Raw genomic sequence first — 18107 nt, 5'->3', positions numbered from 1 at the left:
ACGGTGCCCTCTCTCACGACATCACCCAATGTAAGTGTTCCATGTTGGGACCAGTACGGCCATTTGGGAAGATTATATACACCCGGGATATTTCTGTTATTCCACAGTGGCTGGACTAGTGACAGCTTATTGCCCCATCCCACAAATTTGGGTGTGTCCGTCCAAATTTGGGTTATATGTGTCCGCATATTGGAGGTTTTTGGTCGGGCCCTTTTCCTATAGAGATATTGCATGACAGGGTTTTCAGGAGTGCCAGCTTCTAATGAACAGTTGTGCGGCGTGGATTTGTCCCCATGCAATTGGTCATTCACAATAGTCAATTGGCTGGCCCAATAGTATGTCTGTATTCGGGGAAGCCCTATTCCGCCCTCCCAAATGGATCTTTGGAGCGTGGCAAGTGCTATGCGGGGGGGGGGGGGAGGCATCGTTCCACAGCAACTTCCGGATTGATTGATCTATTTTCCGAATACGTTTGGGGGGGACGTGAAGTGGGGCATTTTGTAATATATATAGGAGTCGGGGCAGGGACATCATTTTAAAGAGCGCTGCTCTGCCTAGCAGCGTCAGGGGAGGGATGCCCAGTGTTGGGAGTCTTCCGCGAGTCTTGTCATCACTGGGTGTAAGTTTCTGGGGACATAATCATTAAGATTATTTGTGACGAGTATGCCCAAGTACTTGAACTGCTCCCTTTCCACCTGGTAGGGGCATTGTGGGGGTATCGCTTGTTCTACCTGCCCCAGCGGGAACAGGATGGACTTAGCCCAGTTAACCTGCAGGCCGCTGAAGGCGTCATATTTTTGTAGCAACCCGGTCACTATGGATCAGGATCTTACTGGATCCTGCAGGTATACAAGCAGGTAATCCGCATATAAGGACACTTTGTCTTCCCAGATTTCTGACCAGCGGAAGCCCTTCCATGTCTCATTGCCTCTCAGTATTATCGCGAGTGGCTCGATTGCTATTGCGAATATCATGGCTGACAGTGGGCATTCTTTTCCTATTTCAAAGGGGTTTGATACATAACCGTTTACTTTTGTGACTGCTATTGGTGATTTATACAGTAGTTTGACCCAGCTCATGAATTGGGGCCCGAATCCCATTCTTTGCATTATCTCCCAGATCGCTTCCCAGTTCACCGAGTCGAACGCTTTTTGAAAATCTACCGCCAACAGGGCTAATTGGCCTTGAATGGTGGGCACGTTTTCTATCGCCGTATGTAAACGATGTATGTTCATGCGTGTGGCTCTTTGTGACATGAATCCACATTGATCCGGGTGAATCAAAGAGTATATAATTGGATGGAGTCGGTTAGCTAGTGTTTTCGCTAGGATTTTGGTTTCGGTGTTGATGAGAGAAATCGGTCTATATGAGCTGCATCTATCCGGAGGTTTGTCTGCTTTGGGTAATACCACTATAGTGGCTTGTCTCAGGTCTCGTGGAAGGAATCCCTCACTGTGGGAGGTTTCATACATTTTCAGTAAATGTGGTGTAACTATGTTTGTACCTATTTTTTTCCACACCTCTACCAGGAAGGCGTTGGGCCCCGGGGTTTTCCCGGGTTGGAGGTCCGCCATGGCTGCGGACAGCTAGTCCTACGTGATGTTAGTGTCTAGGAAGGCAGTTTTCTCGGGTGTTAGAGAGGGAAGGGTGACTCCCGATAGGATTGTGGTATCAATGGGGGAGGTCGGTGCTTTGTAGAGCTCCCTATAATAGGAGGTGAACCCCTCCGCGATGTCCCAATCCGCCGTTAAGTGTGTCCCCCTGTGCCCTAATCGCTCTGACATGTCTGAGCCCTTCATCTCGCTTCTCCAGCCATGCCAGCATTTTGCCTGCTTTATCCCCGGTTTCGTACACTCTGGCCCGCATTGCTGTGTGTGTCTGTTTGGCGTTATCTAGGGCGACGTTCTGTAGTTGTTTTTGTGCTAGTTGCAATTCCCGGAGAGATTCTGGTTGGCCTTGGGATATATGAGCGGCCTCTGCACTCGCAATTCCGCTTCCTGGATTGATTTAGCTTGTCTTTTCTTATGGGGCGCGATCCAGGAGATAAGTTCGCCCCTTAATACCGGTTTATATGCTTCCCATACGGTTGTTGGGCTGACCACAGAGTGTTTATTCACTTCAAAGTATGATTCTGTAGTTTTTTGCACATGCTCCAATAGCTCTGGGAAACCCAGGTAGTAACCGTTTAGCCGCCAGGTAGGTGGGGGGGTCGGTCTATCGGTGTTCATTTCTATCATGAGTGGGGAGTGGTCTGATATGCCTCTGGGTAGGAACTGCGCTGCACTTACTAGGTGTATTTCAGATGTTGGCAGAAAGAAATAGTCAAGCCTTGATAATGAGGCATGTGCCCCAGATAGGAACGAGTATTCCCTCGTGCCAGGGTGTAGATGCCGCCACACATCTTTCAGTCTCATGGCGTCCGTAAATGTGGCTAATTTGGTACATGTGGAGGGGTTTCTCGCGCGGACGTGAGTGCGATCAAGCTCCAGGTTCATTACCTCATTGAAGTCTCCACCCACTATCACCAAATTCGAGGGATCTGCAGTAATTACAGGTGTTAAGTCGTCAATCAGGGAGGTAAATAAGGTCGGTGGTGCGTAAATGGCTAACATGGATATGGTGCGCTCCCAGAGAGTCCCGGTTATATGTACAAATCTGCCCCCCCGTGTCCTGTGCAACGGATAACCGCTTAAAAGGTAATGGCTTGTGTATTAGGATCAGAACTCTCCGGGCCCCCATGGAAAAGCCTGAATGCAATGCTATGCGGTAATTTGTTCACTTGAAGAGGTTGCAGTTCGTGCCAGCTAAGTGGGTTTCCGTCAGGAAAGCTGCGTCTGGCGCATGTCGATTTAGTTGTTGTAAAACAAGGCACCTCTTAATGCTACTGCCCAGCCCGTTCACATTCCAGGTCATAATCTTAATGGACTTGGTGTTATTCCTATTGTTGGATTCCATCAAATCGGATAGGCATTGGGTGTGACGGGTTGTGTTGTGTGTGTCCTGTGGTAGTGAACCTTGTCTCTCTGGTGGGAGCCAGATCCCGACCTAAAGTGTGCTGTAACTTCTGTGCCCGAGTGGAGCCACAGGCCATCTTAAAACAAAGAACTAAACAAACAACTTCTGATGCAACTTCAAACTCCCCTACCCCCTCCCCGTACTCCGCCCCAACTTGAAGTATCTGTCGCCCGAACATCAGTCCGAGCTCGCCAACGGTTTGCTCAGACAACAATTAACAACCCCTACAACTTCTACAACTGTTCCCAAGTAACTAGGGGGGTGCGTGCGTCGTCCGAAACGGCCGCTATATGTCTTCTCATCCGTGTCAAATACCTTGCTGCGTTTCTTCCACTGGATGCAGATCCCCCGTCCTGGGGCCCGCCACTTGGGTGATCGTTGATGCCATGTCTCCCTTCTCAGCCCTCCCCCTCAAGTGGTGGCATAATGTCATCACGGTTCGGTGGATGGTCCGGGGGGGGTCTCTGGCCAGAGGATTGCCAGGGTGCGCAGGTCTTTTTCTTCAATTCGGTCTCCAGTCGCCATCTATGTTTAGTCCTGCCCACCTCCATGCCTCTTTAGGGTCAGTGAAGTGGACCGTCGTCCCTTTGTGGAAAATTTTCAATTGGGCTGGAAAGATTAGGCCATATTTGACATTTAGAGAGCGCAGCTGTTTCTTGATTTGCTCAAATGATTGCCTCGCCTTTTGCACTTCTCTTATATAGTCCGGAAATAAAGCAATTCTGGAGCCATTGTGGGTTATCGAGCCCCTCGTGCGTGCCATTTGCAGCAATGCGTGCCGGTACCTGTAATTTAGGAACCTTGCCACCACCATGCTCGGTGGGGACCCAGGCGGGGGACGTCCAGTGGGCACTCAGTGAGCTCGTTCTATTGAGAAGAATTTGGAGAAACTCTTTTTATCGAACAGATCGATGAGCCATTGCTCCAGGAACAGTTCCATGCAGTCACCTTCGGCCTTCTCAGGCAAGCCTAGAATGCGTGCATTGTTCCGTCTCGATCTGCCCTCTCCTTCGTCTACTCTCGCTTCCAGTACCTTCAGGCGGGCCGTAGATCTATGCAGTTGCTGCTCCAGGTTCCTCAGTCCGTCCTCCGTCCCAGATATGCGCTGCTCGGCCTCAACGGCGCGGGACGTTAACTTTTGAAGGTCGTTGCGTAGTAGCGAGACATCCACGCTTATTCCATCGATTTTTCTGTTCCATGGAGGCACGGGAATCGGCGATCGCTGCCATAATGTCCTTCAGAGAGATTGCTCCTCTTTCCTCGTCCATTGTTTCACTGCAGTCTTGCCCCACCGGTGCATTCACTGCGGCAGTGGTGAATTGGTCAATTTTGCTCTGAGTACCCATTTTTCTGGATTTTTCTCTTCCCATGTCAGAGGTCCTTACACGGGAGTTTCTGCGTAACATGTGCCGCTAATGTATCCGGCGTCCGATAATCACCTTCGCCTTGGAGGCTATGTGCTGGGGGCCAGTTAGGGCTTGGTACGGGGATAAGTCCTGGTTTGAGGTGCCTCCAGCCCTTCCTTGTGTAGGCTCCTCACTTACTTTCATGCGGTGGCGCAGCCGTGTGCCGCGTGTAGGGCATTCGTATGAGTCGGCCTGATCGCCGCCACCCGTGCCTCCTCCCCCAGCTTAGGCCGACGCCCGAGGGAGTTTCGTCCGTGATCGCTGCCCCTTCCACTGGGACTCTGGGACTATCCTCGTATGCGTCCTCTTCAGGCACAATGCTTTCTTTCCCCCGGAGCGCTTGGCGGATGAGTGGGGAGCGCGCCACTCCTCTCAGCGGGACGGATGTCGGGACTGAGGCGAGGCAGCCCTCCTCTCCCGGACAACCTCCGTGCAGCTCAGCTCCGTGCTTTGTCGTATGTTACTGTCCACCTGCACCCGCCCCGCACCGGGGGACGTCCCAGGCCTGCTCCCCGCACCTTTCGTCCCCTTCGCCGGCATCCGTTCACAATCTCGTATCTTTGCTGCGTAGTCAGATTTACAGCAGCATCACGTAGCATGGCGCCATCTTGGAAACGCTTCCTCGGGACGCTTCAGGGAGATCTCTGTCCTTCGGTCGCTGTTGCACTTTTCGCTACAGTTTCCTCCCAAAAATTCACAGCAGCGGTACCCCTCGCCGAGAGTCTGATTAATAATTGCCCATTTCTTGAAGGTATTGGCAAATATGTTCCAACCAGTACCATGTTGTTAGGGAGAATTCTCATTTCATGGCTAATTTCCCTTACCTAGTGAGTCCCTCAGCAGCTTTGCTGGATCTCTGGAGTTGTTTCTTTTCCACTTGGTAAGTGTGTGAGCTTTTCACCACTCTTACCTGTATTTTGCTATGTGTTTTACCTGTTTTGTGATTGTGGGCTCTGGAGTACACCACTTCAGTAGCCCCCTTCTTTGTGTGTGTCGCACAGCACCTTCTGTGCAGTGGCACAGGGTTGTCGTTCAGACTTCCCACCGACTCCATTTCTGAGGTGACTACCAGAAAAGGGTAAAGTTACCATTAACTTTACTTCGTCAAAAATAACCACAGATCCAGTACACCCCATTTTACATGGAGTACTGGAAGGGTTAACTTTTGCCTCTTTTTTTTTTTTATCTGTACCTTTTAGAGCATTGTTTCGCTCTTTTAACATTTCGACATGGCTGGTGGCAGTGGTATCTACCCTAAATTTCTACCGCGGTTATCCTATATAACCGTGGTAATATTGTAGGCTATTGTGTTAGCCTCACACTTAAACCCGCTTGACCAAATCCTTTTTTGTTTGGCTCTGGTGCGGTTTATTCGCCATTTTTTTTTAAAACTCCTTCTTGTGTTTTACTTTGTGCGGCAAACTAGGTTCGCCTTCTTTGTTCACTGTCTTTTTGGCGGGCTTCTACCTAGAAGCTCTCCTCAGGGCGCCTGGGTGTCTAGGTGGGCTGAATGTGAGGGAGGGGTGTAGTCAACCCCTGCACAGGGTATCCTAGGAAACCCAAGTCGCACTTTGTCATCATTGGCCAGGGTGGTTGTCCGGGCTGGACAACCCCCCTGCTTGGTGATTGACAGCCAGGCTGTGTGAATGGGGGTTTTTCGCATAAAAGGCAGGTCTCTTGGGCTGGAAGTCAGAGAGTTGCCACTGGAACTACAAGGAACCGACGAAAAGTGGAGGAGAGGTTGACTGCTGCAACTACCCCGTACCGGTGAAGCCCTGCTGCAGTCCTGAGCTATCTACCCTTCAACGACTAAGAGGAGATCCAGTCCGGAGTCTTCTTCCCTTGATCCTGGTGGGGATAACCAGCTCATATTCTTCAGTCAGAGGTCGCCTTCGTGGTCGGAATCGCTGCACACTGCTGTAGTGGTCCGGATAGCCACCTGAAGACCCTCTCCTGTTTTTAAGGAGCGCACCTTTTAGTCATTGTCGCTGCTGCCGGCCTCATCCCTGTGTGGTGTGGACCCCTCAACGTCCTTCTTCGTGCTGAAGCTGCAGGAAAGCGGGGGTCTGTGGGAAACCAACAGGAACAACTGCTGTGGCACCAGCTTTGTTCTTTGAGAAAGGTACTGTGTCCTGTTTGAGGAATTTTGGGTGAAATCCCTATTTCTCTACCTTAAGGCTCGTCCTTACTTTTCCCTCCTTCTTATAACTTTTGCTTCCAAACATTGACAATATCAAAGTACTCTTGGCAACGTTGAATCTCAAAATGTCCGACTGTGTGATCCTCGACAGCACGCACCCAGTTTCACTTGACTTTGGCTCTGGCCCTTTGACTCTTGAATTCCTGTCTATATGTGTTCTGAGATTCTGCCTGTCTAACCAACATATTGCCTGTGAGTTTTGGCCCCAACTCTCTCTGGGTATCTCGGGTGCTAGGTGTGTTTTTACCCCGGTAGCATTTCTTACCGTGGATATGCGTTTATCTAGTAGACCGAACTGTCAAAAGTGATCACAATCGTATTCACTGTAACGTGTTCTGTTTCGTAACACCGGTCCATTCAAACACAGGGTACTTACCTCGAATAATACTGTACAAAGTGAATTGGTTAGTTGTAGTATATTTTGTGTTTTTTTTTTAATTCACAGAAGTGTTGTGTCAATAACAAATGGTTTAAAAATAAATGTACTTCTATTTTTCTACCTGAAACCTTGAGTCAGTGTTTGCTTGAGTCACAGTAATTGTGGTCCCTTTGTGTAATCTCTGCTACTGCTCATATACTCTTGAGATATGCCTGGCTGCTCCGCTACTGCTACCACTATAACCTAGTAGTACAGGCTTGTACCAAAGGTAAAACTTGTATTGCCACCTGTGGTCTTAATTGTGTGTAGTGGTCCCTAAGGGCACTGCACAGGATTCTGCCTAACACATGTTCCCTCACCCCAATATGGTTCTTACTTTTGAAATGCGTTCCCCTTTCGAGCTTATGCATTCTTGTTCACAGAGACTCCCCAGGTTAAACACTGTTTTATTGGGGGTGTTTAGTTTTCCTAGATGTCTTAGTGATATACACACACTTTCTATCTGTAAAGACCCCTTATATTCAGTTTTCAAAAGAGAGAAAGCCTTGTTTAATGCAAGACCAACTTTTCCCAAAAGTTCTTTCAGACTTCCACTTTAACCAAAAACAATCCGCACCAGCCTTTTTCCCTCCTCACCATCCTTTGAAGGAGGATAAAAGGTTACATAGGTTGGACTCCAAGACGGTCTTGAGTTTCAATGTGGACAGGACTGCCTCTTTTCAAGTGGAGGGCCTGCTTTTTGTGTCCTTTTCTCTGGCCCTGACAGCCAGTGCCGTGACAAAGCAGACACTTTTCTGCTGGTTAGTGCTCTGTATTTCTGAATGTTCGGAGAAAGCAGACAGGGAGGTGCCTTTGGGGCTTAGAGATCATTCTACAAGAGGTTAGGCAGCTACGTCAGCCATTCAGAGGGGGGTGGGTCTACTATCAGAGATTGCCAAACAGCCACTTGGTCATCCCTGCATACGTTCTCCCAGCACTACTATCTGGAGTTGTTGCTGAACAAGGGTGGGGGAAAGCGGAGAACTGCGCTAATGGGGCATAGTTTACTGCATGTTTACAGGTCTGATTGTCAGAGGTGACAGCCGTCGAGCAACACCACACCCCCTAGTGAACATTTCTGATTACAGCTAGTGCTTCTGGACATCCATCAAGATTAGGAATCCATTGAAAAAACATTATCGGTAAGTAATTTTTCTGTTAGCTAGTATTCAAGCCTCACACATGCTATGGAATCTCCAAGGAGAAGAAAAAACGCATTGATTTTTTTCAATTATTACCATGTGATACTGTCCCAATCTGCAAATTCCAATATCTAGGAAAGAAATAGATTAAGAGCAATTACGATGCACAATTTTTGTTATCATGTGTACTGCATCATGTTGCATTGAATGCCATAATAATTACCACCAGATGTTCATGGAAGTTTAAGTTTTACTGAAGGCACATAACTGTATTAAATGTGCTTTTCCTTACAGACTTGGTTAAGCGCCATGCAGGCGTGTTAGGATTCAGTGCTTGTATTTTATCAAGTCCGTATGAAGTACCTACTTGGATGCCACAGCTTCTGATGGACCTCAGTGCACACTTGAACGATCCTCAACCAATTGAGGTGAAATTATTTCAGCTATGTTCATTTTCTGCTAACTTTCATTGTGGTTGAACAGATTTCACTTTGGACACCTGCTTTATTCAAAATGTATTCTCCCTCTGCTCGCTTCTTTGTGTATCACAGAGCAGCTCACCTTTTGGTAGTAGTTCATGAAAACACTATTGAATGTTTATTTTACTTTTGAACATTAGCAATCCCTTAGTCATTTCTATTTATCACTTCCTCAAAGTTGCTTTTAGAACGTCACTACTTTTTTTACCAAACATCTGTTCATTGGGCAGCAAGAAAATAGGGTGTAAATACAAAATGCTAATGTAGTTGTGTTTTGTATTTATTTAAAGAACAAGGATGTCAATTTTGATCAGAAATTACTTACAATAACACATTTACAGATGGTGGCAGCATTGCCTCGAATGTGTCCCTTTACAATAGCATAAAGATGAGTGCCAGTAGTGAGCCAGTTTATGTGGTGGTAAAAAGAAAATTAGGACATACATCAGGGATCAAACAAACAAACAAAATGTAACAGGTGACTTACAAAGTTAAGATTAACGCAAGGGGTCAAAAGCATCAAACTATACGGGAGTGTTAATTAAATATACAAAACTACCTACTGGTGGTGAGGTCAATTTTGGAGGATGGGGGAGTGGGAAAGTGAGCTCCCTCTTTAGCAAGTAAGTGAAGTTTAAGCTGAGCTTTGAAAAGCTACACGGCTAAACTAGCTTTGATTATGGCCAGTGGGTTCCAGTGGAGTGCAGCGAGTAGGGGAAAAAGAGCAGAAGCGAGAGGAGGCGCAAGGAGAGTATGGGACGGTGAGGTTGAGGGCAGGGGATGTTCAAATGGAACAAGATGGTGAGTAAACTCAGATACAATCAGGTACTGAGGAGGAAGACCATTAATAGCTTTTTAGACTAGGAGAAGGAGCTTGAAAAGAGAGTGGTTTTTCATGTATAGCCAACCAGCATGTTGTCGGTCGGTAGAAGTGGGGGAGAATCCGGGTAGGTTTTAGAGAGTGTGGGTAGCAAATTTGATGACTATATCTAGAGGGACGAAGGAGTAGGCTTGAGGGGTAGCCCAGTTTGCTGAGCACAAGAGTGGAGATTAGAGTTTTTGTAGAGTGTTTAGTAAGAAAGGGACTCATTTTCTGAATGTTGAAGAGGTTAATATGAGCAGCAGATGGAGTGGTAGTGATGAATTGTTACCACTCCGGTGGTAAGTGCGGTACAAGTAACCTTTAACATTCATAGGTCGCTATCATGGAGGACCCCAAGAGGTATAGAGGGTGAAGAGCAGAGGTCCAAGGACTGATCCTTGGGGACGCTGACAGGGAAAGGGGTGTGGTCAGAGGTGTGCAAGTTCTAAGAGGTTATAAAGGATCAACCATCTACATATGAGGCGATCCAGGTAAGAGTAGATTTGTGTAACCCAAGGACCTGGAGAGTGAGGAGGAGAAGATGAGTGGTCAGCAGTGCCAAAAGCAGCAGAAAGGTCCAAAGGTATGAGTATAGAAGAGAGTTTGGAGTGGTGAGTATAAGAGAGAAAGCTGGAGTAATGTATGAGTGCAGTCTCGGTGGAGTTTTTACTACAGAATCCAGTTTGAAGTAGATCTCCAGCGCCTTTATCTACAGGGTACTTGGTGATCCAGTCGAGGACCACCCAAGGAAAGACTTTTGAATAATGAGAAGACGAGAAACTGATTGACAGTTTGCTGGAACGTTTGGGTCAGCAGAGGGTTTCTTCAATAGGGGTAAGACAGTTGCAGATTTGAAGGAGAAAGTGAAGAGTCCAGCAGAGTGTGAGGGATTAAACAGCTCCTAGAGATAAGGGCATGTGATTGAGACTAAGGGCCTGATTTACAATAATGTTTTCAACGGGACTTTCTCATGTTAACATTTTTTTGTAAATCTGTCCACAAGTCTTTGATTTGGAGAGCAAAATGTTCATAGGAAAACAAGATGAGTAGGCACTTCGAAGGATGGGTAGTAATTCAATAGGAGAGGTTCATTGAGTGTAGAAGAGGTAGGGGGATAGGTGATGAACAGAATATGGGTTGGAAAGGCAGAGAGAAGAGGGCTGTTACAGTGTTGCTATATTTTTACATTATAGAGGAAAAGTAGTGAGCAAAGTCATTAGCAGAAAGGGGGAAGGAGATGGATATGGGTTTGAAAATTGTGAGCAAAGAATGGAGGGTGGATGAAAGTTTGTAGGGGAGATTCCAGGGGTATGAGATTAGGTTTGTGAAGTTAGAGGATTTGGCAGAGTCTAGTGCAGAGGTTAGGGCAGCAAGGCAATTTTTGTAGGCTATAAATTGGGAAGGTGTCTGTAATTTGCACTGAAATGGTAGGTCACGGCACAGGTTTGTTTTGAGGGCCTGAATTTCAGAGGTGATCCAAGGTTGAGGACGGGAAGGTGTGGGCCTGCAAGCAGACAAGTCTTGGTCAAATGAAGTCATAAGTGCATAGTGAAAGTATGTGAAAGCATGGTCAATAGAAGATCCATGAATACGGGAAAGAGAGAGGAGAGGGGTCCTCACATCATCAAGGTAAGGGGCAAGAGAACCCTGCCTGAATTTCCTCTTAGTCGTTGAAGAGGGTCGATGAAGCAAAGAGGGTGGAGGGACCTGGATGTTAAAATGAAGAATGGAGTGATCAGAGCGAGAGAGGTCAATGGAGATGTCAGAGGAGGAGAGTGAATTAAAGAGAACAGCAAGGTCAAGAGAGTTCCCACCGGAGTGGTTGGCTGGTTGTGGATGGGCAGGCGGGGTCGATGGAATTGTGGATAGGAGGAAGTTAAGTAAAAAGTAGGTGGCTGCCAAGGGCTAGGAAAGGTTAAAGTCGTCCAGCATGACAATGGGGATGTTGGTAGGAAGTGACTTGAGGAGAAGGGTCAGATCAGGAAAGAAGGATTTGACGGACCATGGTGTCGACGGAGATCCAGAATTGTGAGAGGAGTAGAAGAGAGGAGTAGAATAGTGGCAGTTGACATCAGAGGGGGTAGATGGGCAGTGTTGAGGGCCTTATTGATAAGCAACCCCACAAACACCACCCTTCTCAACAGGGCTGGTAGATTGGAAGAAGGTAGCAGTGCGGAGAGCTGCTAGTATAGCAAAGTCATGAGGGGAGATCCAGGTTTCTGTGATAGCAAGAAGTGGAAGTTAAGGGTAGTAAGAGTCAAAGTGGTCAGTGATGTAGGAAGACTTGTTGCATGGGGATTGTGTATTCCAGAGGCGAATTGAAAAAGTATTTGGAGGTGGGGAGAAGAGCAGGTGTTGTGCAGTAGGAGAGGGGAATAGTTGCGATTGGAAAATTTGAGCATCTTAATTGAGTTAGGGTCCAGGGGAGAGGAGGAAGATGGGGAGGCCGGAGACTGATGGAGAAGTTACTCCAAGTTGAGGCTGAAGGTTATGAGAGAAGGAGTAATGGAGCCAAATCAAGATTCATGATGGCCGGTAGAAGAAATAGGCAAGTGATTAAAGGGCATAGCCCAAGCGAGAGAAACGGTAGGTGGGTGAGCTGAAAGGATAAGGGTAAGTGGCTGGCTCAGATGAGGTAGGTGTAAGTTCTGAGTTGGGCTAGAATGGGGATAAAGGTAACCAAATCACGGTTACCTGACCCAAAACAGCAATGTTCCTTGGTCCAGTGAGGTAACAGAAGCTCTGTAGTGAATGGATAGTCAATGGGTGGAAGGTTCTGTAAAGACTGGAGGGGGTATCTGTACTTCTGCCCTCTATATGGCAGAACAGAGGCACAGAGTACCCCAGCCAAGGTTCCCTAAGGTGGTAGAAACGGACGAGCTACCAAGGCTTAAGCTCTCTGGAGGTGATGCAGGCTGGTTCTTAAGTACAGTGAGTCCCCAAATGCCCACAAAGGAATGTCCGCACACTATGTACTCCTACGTCCCGTACCCTTTCCTCCATACTGCATTGGCATCCCTCGCTAGGGACGGGAGACAGGACCTTTTTCACCAGAAAAAAGCTTCTTCGCCGTTAAATTTAGAGGCACGCAGGGACACAGCCCTGGGAGCATGCGCTCCCCTGGCTCCGCCCACTGGCGCCACTCCCCAGTCTCCTTTTCCGCATCGCTAGGAACGGTCTGCTTTCACCAGTGCTCCTGGGTTTGGATTCAGCCTTGTAATTCCACACACTCTTCCCCGGATACTATCTTCTGTCTTTGTTTTTTGGTCTTAATCAGGTACTCGGTCCTCTGGCGCCACTCTCCTCCCTGGCGCATTTGGCGATGTCAGCGGTCTTCAGCAGGTGTCCAGCCTTCCCTACGTCTGAACCCCACGCTCTTTGCCTCCGCTGCCTTGGCCCCGATCGCGGCTGGGAGGGTTGTGCCGTGTGTGATGCGCTTACACCGCGTGCTCTGAAGAACAGATTAGCTTGGTGGAGGGAGCTCTTGAAGAACTTCGTCGGACACAAGTGAAGGCCCATGGTAGGGCCGGTTTATCCATCACAACCCTCAAGGCTGACCCCTTCCCGAGGAAAGGCCAAGCGGGACGGACCGTTCAGGTTCTCGCACCAGGACAGGTACCGAGGCTGATTCATCTACCGGCCGCCAGGCCGAGGGGTCCCTAGATCCTTCCGGTGACAGTGGTGAGGGGACCGCAAGGTTCTTTTACTGGGTGTCCACCCGAGAGGCTACGACCTAGTAACGGACAAATGTCTGAGGGGAGTGCCTGTACGCAGCACTACCGGCGACACAGCCGAGGGCAATACCCCTACCAGGACTCATCCTGACGTGGAGGGTATGCCTCCAGCTCTACTGCCAATAGTCCTGGAGGAGGCCAGGTCCAGCGAGGCAAGCACCACAGCACTGGCACGTGGCATGCAGCCCAACAAAATGGCTGCCGCGCCAGACAAAATGGCTGCTCGTCCGATACTACCCCTGGTGCGGAGCAGATGGGAGAACGAGTTTCAAGGTGGGACTGGTCTTCACCAGGTACCTGGCCTACAGCTTATCCTTCAGAATCGCAGGGCACATTTAACCCACAACCAGCAAGGCAGAGTACGCATAGGCTCCAGCAGCTGCCCGCTGTTAGGAAAGATTTCATAATTGTATGTCATTTTCCCTCCATGTGTCAACCCGCAAACTTTTTGCTGCTGTTTAGACACGATTGACTGACTTTGCCAGAGAAGCACAGCCTTCAACTGTACTCCTCTGGGCTTTCGCTCACTTTTTATGGGGAAACTGACATGCCCTTAAGAGAGTCAGTACTGGGAGACTTTGTTTCCCTTAGTCCTTTTCCCGTGTTGCAACTTTTGTGCAACATGTAACAAGTGTGCAATGTATCTTACCATACAACACACTTGGGTCTATAGTCATTTCCAAAGGCCCGAGATACTCTCTCTGAAATGTACAAATAGGTCATGGACAGGACTGGTGGTAGCTATCTTTTCTCATTAGTTTTTACCCTTTCCTGCTATGTTAACCGCATTAACCGCGTTTGGCATGAATAGGTGGCCTGTCTCCAAAATGCCATGCCACGAGGTTCTTTGTCCTGTCCTTTGGCTATCTTGCCCCTTCACCTTCCCCAGGTCGAGTTGACCCGGGTCAGCCCTTATTCAGTCATGCACTTTCCTGCGAAATCCAATGCTTTCGCGGGCTTCTGCATGCCTTGTGTGTGTGCCTCCAGGATGTGGGCTGGAACGTCTGGTTCCAATACACATCCTGGGTGGCAGAGAGTCTGGAGTGCCATGAATGACTGGGACCACCGTGGTCCGTGATTGGTCCACGTATGGATTGTGTGTTTGTGAGCAGGTCTCCCATTGGGTCCTCTTCGTTTTGGCACGAAAGGAACTTTGGATAAGAGGAGGCCAAAAACACCCATACTATCTCGATCTCCTGAGTTCTCACTGAACAAAGGATAGGCTCCAAGTATCCTGCAACTACGAAGCCGAGTCGTGGAACTGCTGGTGACCCGCTCAAAGGTTTGGCACCCTGAGCCCGCTGTCGTCCCGTGGGACCCCTCTGCATCTGGTCGTCCTAGAAGGTCTGCAAAGACGCTTCGTCCTATTGGAATAGTGGGACCAACTATTCTCAGCACCTTCATCAAACCCTGCAAGTAAGCTTTCTCGGAAGTGTCCCAGGGCCAACCAGTGGACTGACCATCTTACCCAGTTGCTTTGCTCTGTCACCTCTGCCCTTTCGAGGAGGCCCTTGAAACTTGGTATACTGCTAGCTCTGTGTCCCCGGCACCTTCACACCGAGTTTCGTACACTTGTCATTCGCAGGTCTGAAGTGAGATGAGTGCGCCAGGACCGGAGTGAACGCAGTTACCGTGTTGCCCTGCCGCGGCAACGTCATTTGCAAGTCTGATGCATTTGTGACCCTCTTGCACCTGAAGCCTGCTGCAGTGAAACCGGGTCGATTCATCCACCCGGAGCAGAGAAATCGCCACTGTCCCGTTTGGGAATCATCGCTGTATCTCAGGAACTGAAAGGTGCCGAGACGTCCTTTTTGCTGCATTCGAATCTGCAAACGAAGTGGCCTGAACTGGTGAAGTTTGGGTCCGCTTGCGTCGGGGACCGGTGAGTATTCCATACCCAAATCGGTGGACCCTAGCGCAAGGGCCCATTTTTACGCACAAATGTCCCCTGAGGGCCTGTCTCCTTTACACTGCTATTGCGAAATAGCGACTCCATCCCGAACTTTCAAACTGCCTCTGCCTTCAAGTGGAGATCCTTCTTGAATAGTGGGAACTTGTTCTGCATCGCCTCATCCACCTTCCCGAGCTACTAGAGACCCTATTTTGTCCATTGTAAAAACCACGTGCGCTTGCATTGCATGTACTGTTGAGCACAAGGCTCCTCTCTTCTTAGGGCTTGGAATGCCTCTTAGTTAGGTGTTTTGTCGATGCCGAAAAGGGCCTAAAGACTATCTGCACTGCCTGTTTCCTTCCCTTCTAGGTTGTCGACATATTTCGTGCATTTAACCCTTTAGACCCCAATGGTCTTGTATATAAATTGTATTGATAGTGTTGTGTTGGTTTACTTAGTGTTACTGTGATTCTTTTGCTATGGTCTATGTTACAAAGGCCTTGTAATAAATGTCTATATTTTTGATATAACACCTGTCTGGAGTAATTTGTTAAGTGTCCTTGCTTTGTGTGCTCATTGAGGTCCTTCAGTCACCCTCACCCCTCCTGAGGCTTAGTCTTGACCACCTGCCATAGCTACCCTGATTGGTCTTGCTTGTCCAGAGGTTACCCTGTTTCCCAGAAACTAGGCTGGCCTTCTGAACCTCTGCCCCTCCAGGTCAGAGTTCAGAAATCCATCTCAACACCCGCTACTCCGTCAATACCACCTACCACCCCACCAGCCTGTGAGGACAGGTTTTTTTTAAATGTTCCTCACAATCATGTGGTCTCCTCAGATGGGGGCCAACCAGGGGCGTTGCTAGGGGGGGCTAAGGGGGCTATAGCCCCTGATCTTTTGGTTGTAGCCCCAGATAGAATCTCAGGAGCTACAGCCAAAAGACTAGCTAGCCCCCAGTCCCAACAGTTCCGACATCATCTTAGCCCCGGGTCTTTTCCAGACCTAGCAACTCCCCTGGGGCCAACCTTTGGGATGTGATCGGGCACATGCTCCCTCCAGTCCCACCACCAGTGCCTATAGTCATTCCTCCTACGGCTACAGCGCCTCAGGTCCCCACGCAGCCCATGCCGGGTCCTTCGATTCCGGCTCCCCTGCCTCGGACAGTTCAGGCGGTTCCATACCAGCCTCCACAGCAGGCACCGGCTCTGGTCCTCACATCGCAGCCTTCAGCGCCCAGCACTCCTACACCCGCGCCGGTCCAGCCAGACACCCTAGTGGACACTGATGAGGAGGACGACCTCGACACGCCATCCTCAGCCAAGGCCTTTCACAAACGGCTCTCAGGTTTGGCCGAATACTTGGGGCTTCCACAACCTGAGGTGGAACAACCGGAGGCAGGTGTCCTTCGGCATCAACTCAGCCCCCATGATCTTTACCAGGTTGATGAACGCAGTGGCAGCCCTTCTCAGGGCCCAGGGTCACCATGTCTACCCGTACCTGGACGGCTATCTCGTCAAGGCGAGATCACCAGAGGCGGTCCAGCACACCTCCTCCGCCCTAATGAACACACTCCACAAACTGGGATTTTCCATCAATCTCAAGAAGTCACAGCTGCAACCTATGCAGAGTCTGACGACTTTCCTGGGCCTCATCTGGGACACGAGCTCTGAGAGAGTTTTCCCCTCGCAGGACAAGATCACAGCCATCAAGAGAGCCACATGTCATTTTCTCAGCAGAGAAGTGACCTTGGCTTGGTGGTACCAGCATCTCTTGGGTATCATGGCAGCTTTTCTACTGGCAGTACCTCACACAAGTCTCAAAATGAGAAGATTGCAGCTGCACTTCGCAGCCTCATGTAATCAGGAGCGGGGCTCCCAAGTGTAGCTTGTCAGCATTCCTCCCTTTCTCCACCAGGACCTTGTCTGGTGGAGTACGGACTGCAACTTGCAGACAGGCAGGCCCTTCCTGCAAGCAGCACCGCAACTGACCATCACCACAGATTCCTCCTTGGAAGGCTGGGAGGCTACCTTAGATGCCCACGGCATCCATGGAGTCTGGTCCCTCCAGGAGCCGGAGGCCCATATCAATTGGCTAGAGCTGAAAGCTATCTGGCTCGCTCTCAAAGCCTTTCTGGTGCTTATCAGTGGCAAGATGATCCTCATTCAAACAGACAATTCCACCAGCATATATTACATCAACAAGCAGGGTGGCACCAGGTTCCCTCCACTGGGCAGCCTAGCTGTCAGCATTTGGGAGTGGGCTCTGGAGAACAACATATTCTTGAGCGCAAGCCACCTCCCAGGAGAGTGCAACCTGGAGGCGGACAGGCTCAGCAGATTGGGAGCGGACAATTACGAATGGCAATTGAACTATTGGGTCCTTGAGGGGATCTTCAGCAGATGGGGGTACCTCCAGGTGGATCTTTTTGCCACCTGGTGCAACAATTAGTGCCCCCAGTTAGCGTACTGGCAGGGACAGGGCCTCGGCTCCCTGGGCGACACCTTACACTCCCCTGGTCCACAGGGTGATCTGCAAGATAAGGGAGCCACGTCACCTCAGCATCATTCTGATAGCTCCGTGGTGGCCTGCAAGACCATGGTTCTCGGCGCTGCTCAGCCTCTCGGACTAGCCTCCGATTCACCTTCCACTGGGCCAGCTCATCTTCAATCGCAGCACGGTTGCAGGGTCATCCACACCGCTCTGCAGAAGTTAGCCCTCGCAGCGTGGTCCCTGAGCAGGTCACACTAAAGAATCTGCGCCTGTCACAGGCTAACCTAGCCATCATACAGGGTACTAGGAGCGATGCTACTAGGAGCCAGTACAAAAGCAAATGGACTAGGTTTTGCCACTGGGCAGAGTCAAAGTTGACCCACTTACTTTCACATTAGACGATGTGCTATCCTTCTCTGCACACATTGCACACTCAGGGGTGCAAATAGACACATGCCATACCTGTCTGGCGG

At 49.4% G+C, this 18107-nt stretch overlaps 1 protein-coding gene across 3 annotated transcripts in view; it reads left to right on the top strand.

The window, feature by feature from the left end:
* Window positions 1–18107, top strand: part of PSME4 (proteasome activator subunit 4) — a 3386216-nt gene that overhangs the window by 3256838 nt on the left and 111271 nt on the right. For all 3 annotated transcript variants that reach the window (XM_069608231.1, XM_069608232.1, XM_069608230.1), the window contains one exon: window positions 8476–8609. In XM_069608231.1, the coding sequence (XP_069464332.1) occupies window positions 8476–8609 (134 nt within the window). The remainder of the gene's footprint in view (window positions 1–8475; window positions 8610–18107) is intronic.

Source organism: Ambystoma mexicanum, chromosome 4q (assembly GCF_040938575.1).
Source record: "Ambystoma mexicanum isolate Mex_15411 chromosome 4q, UKY_AmexF1_1, whole genome shotgun sequence".
NCBI classification, from domain to species: Eukaryota; Metazoa; Chordata; class Amphibia; order Caudata; family Ambystomatidae; genus Ambystoma; species Ambystoma mexicanum.
Note: the sequence above shows the minus strand (reverse complement) of the source record. Positions and strands in the feature narration are given on the sequence as shown.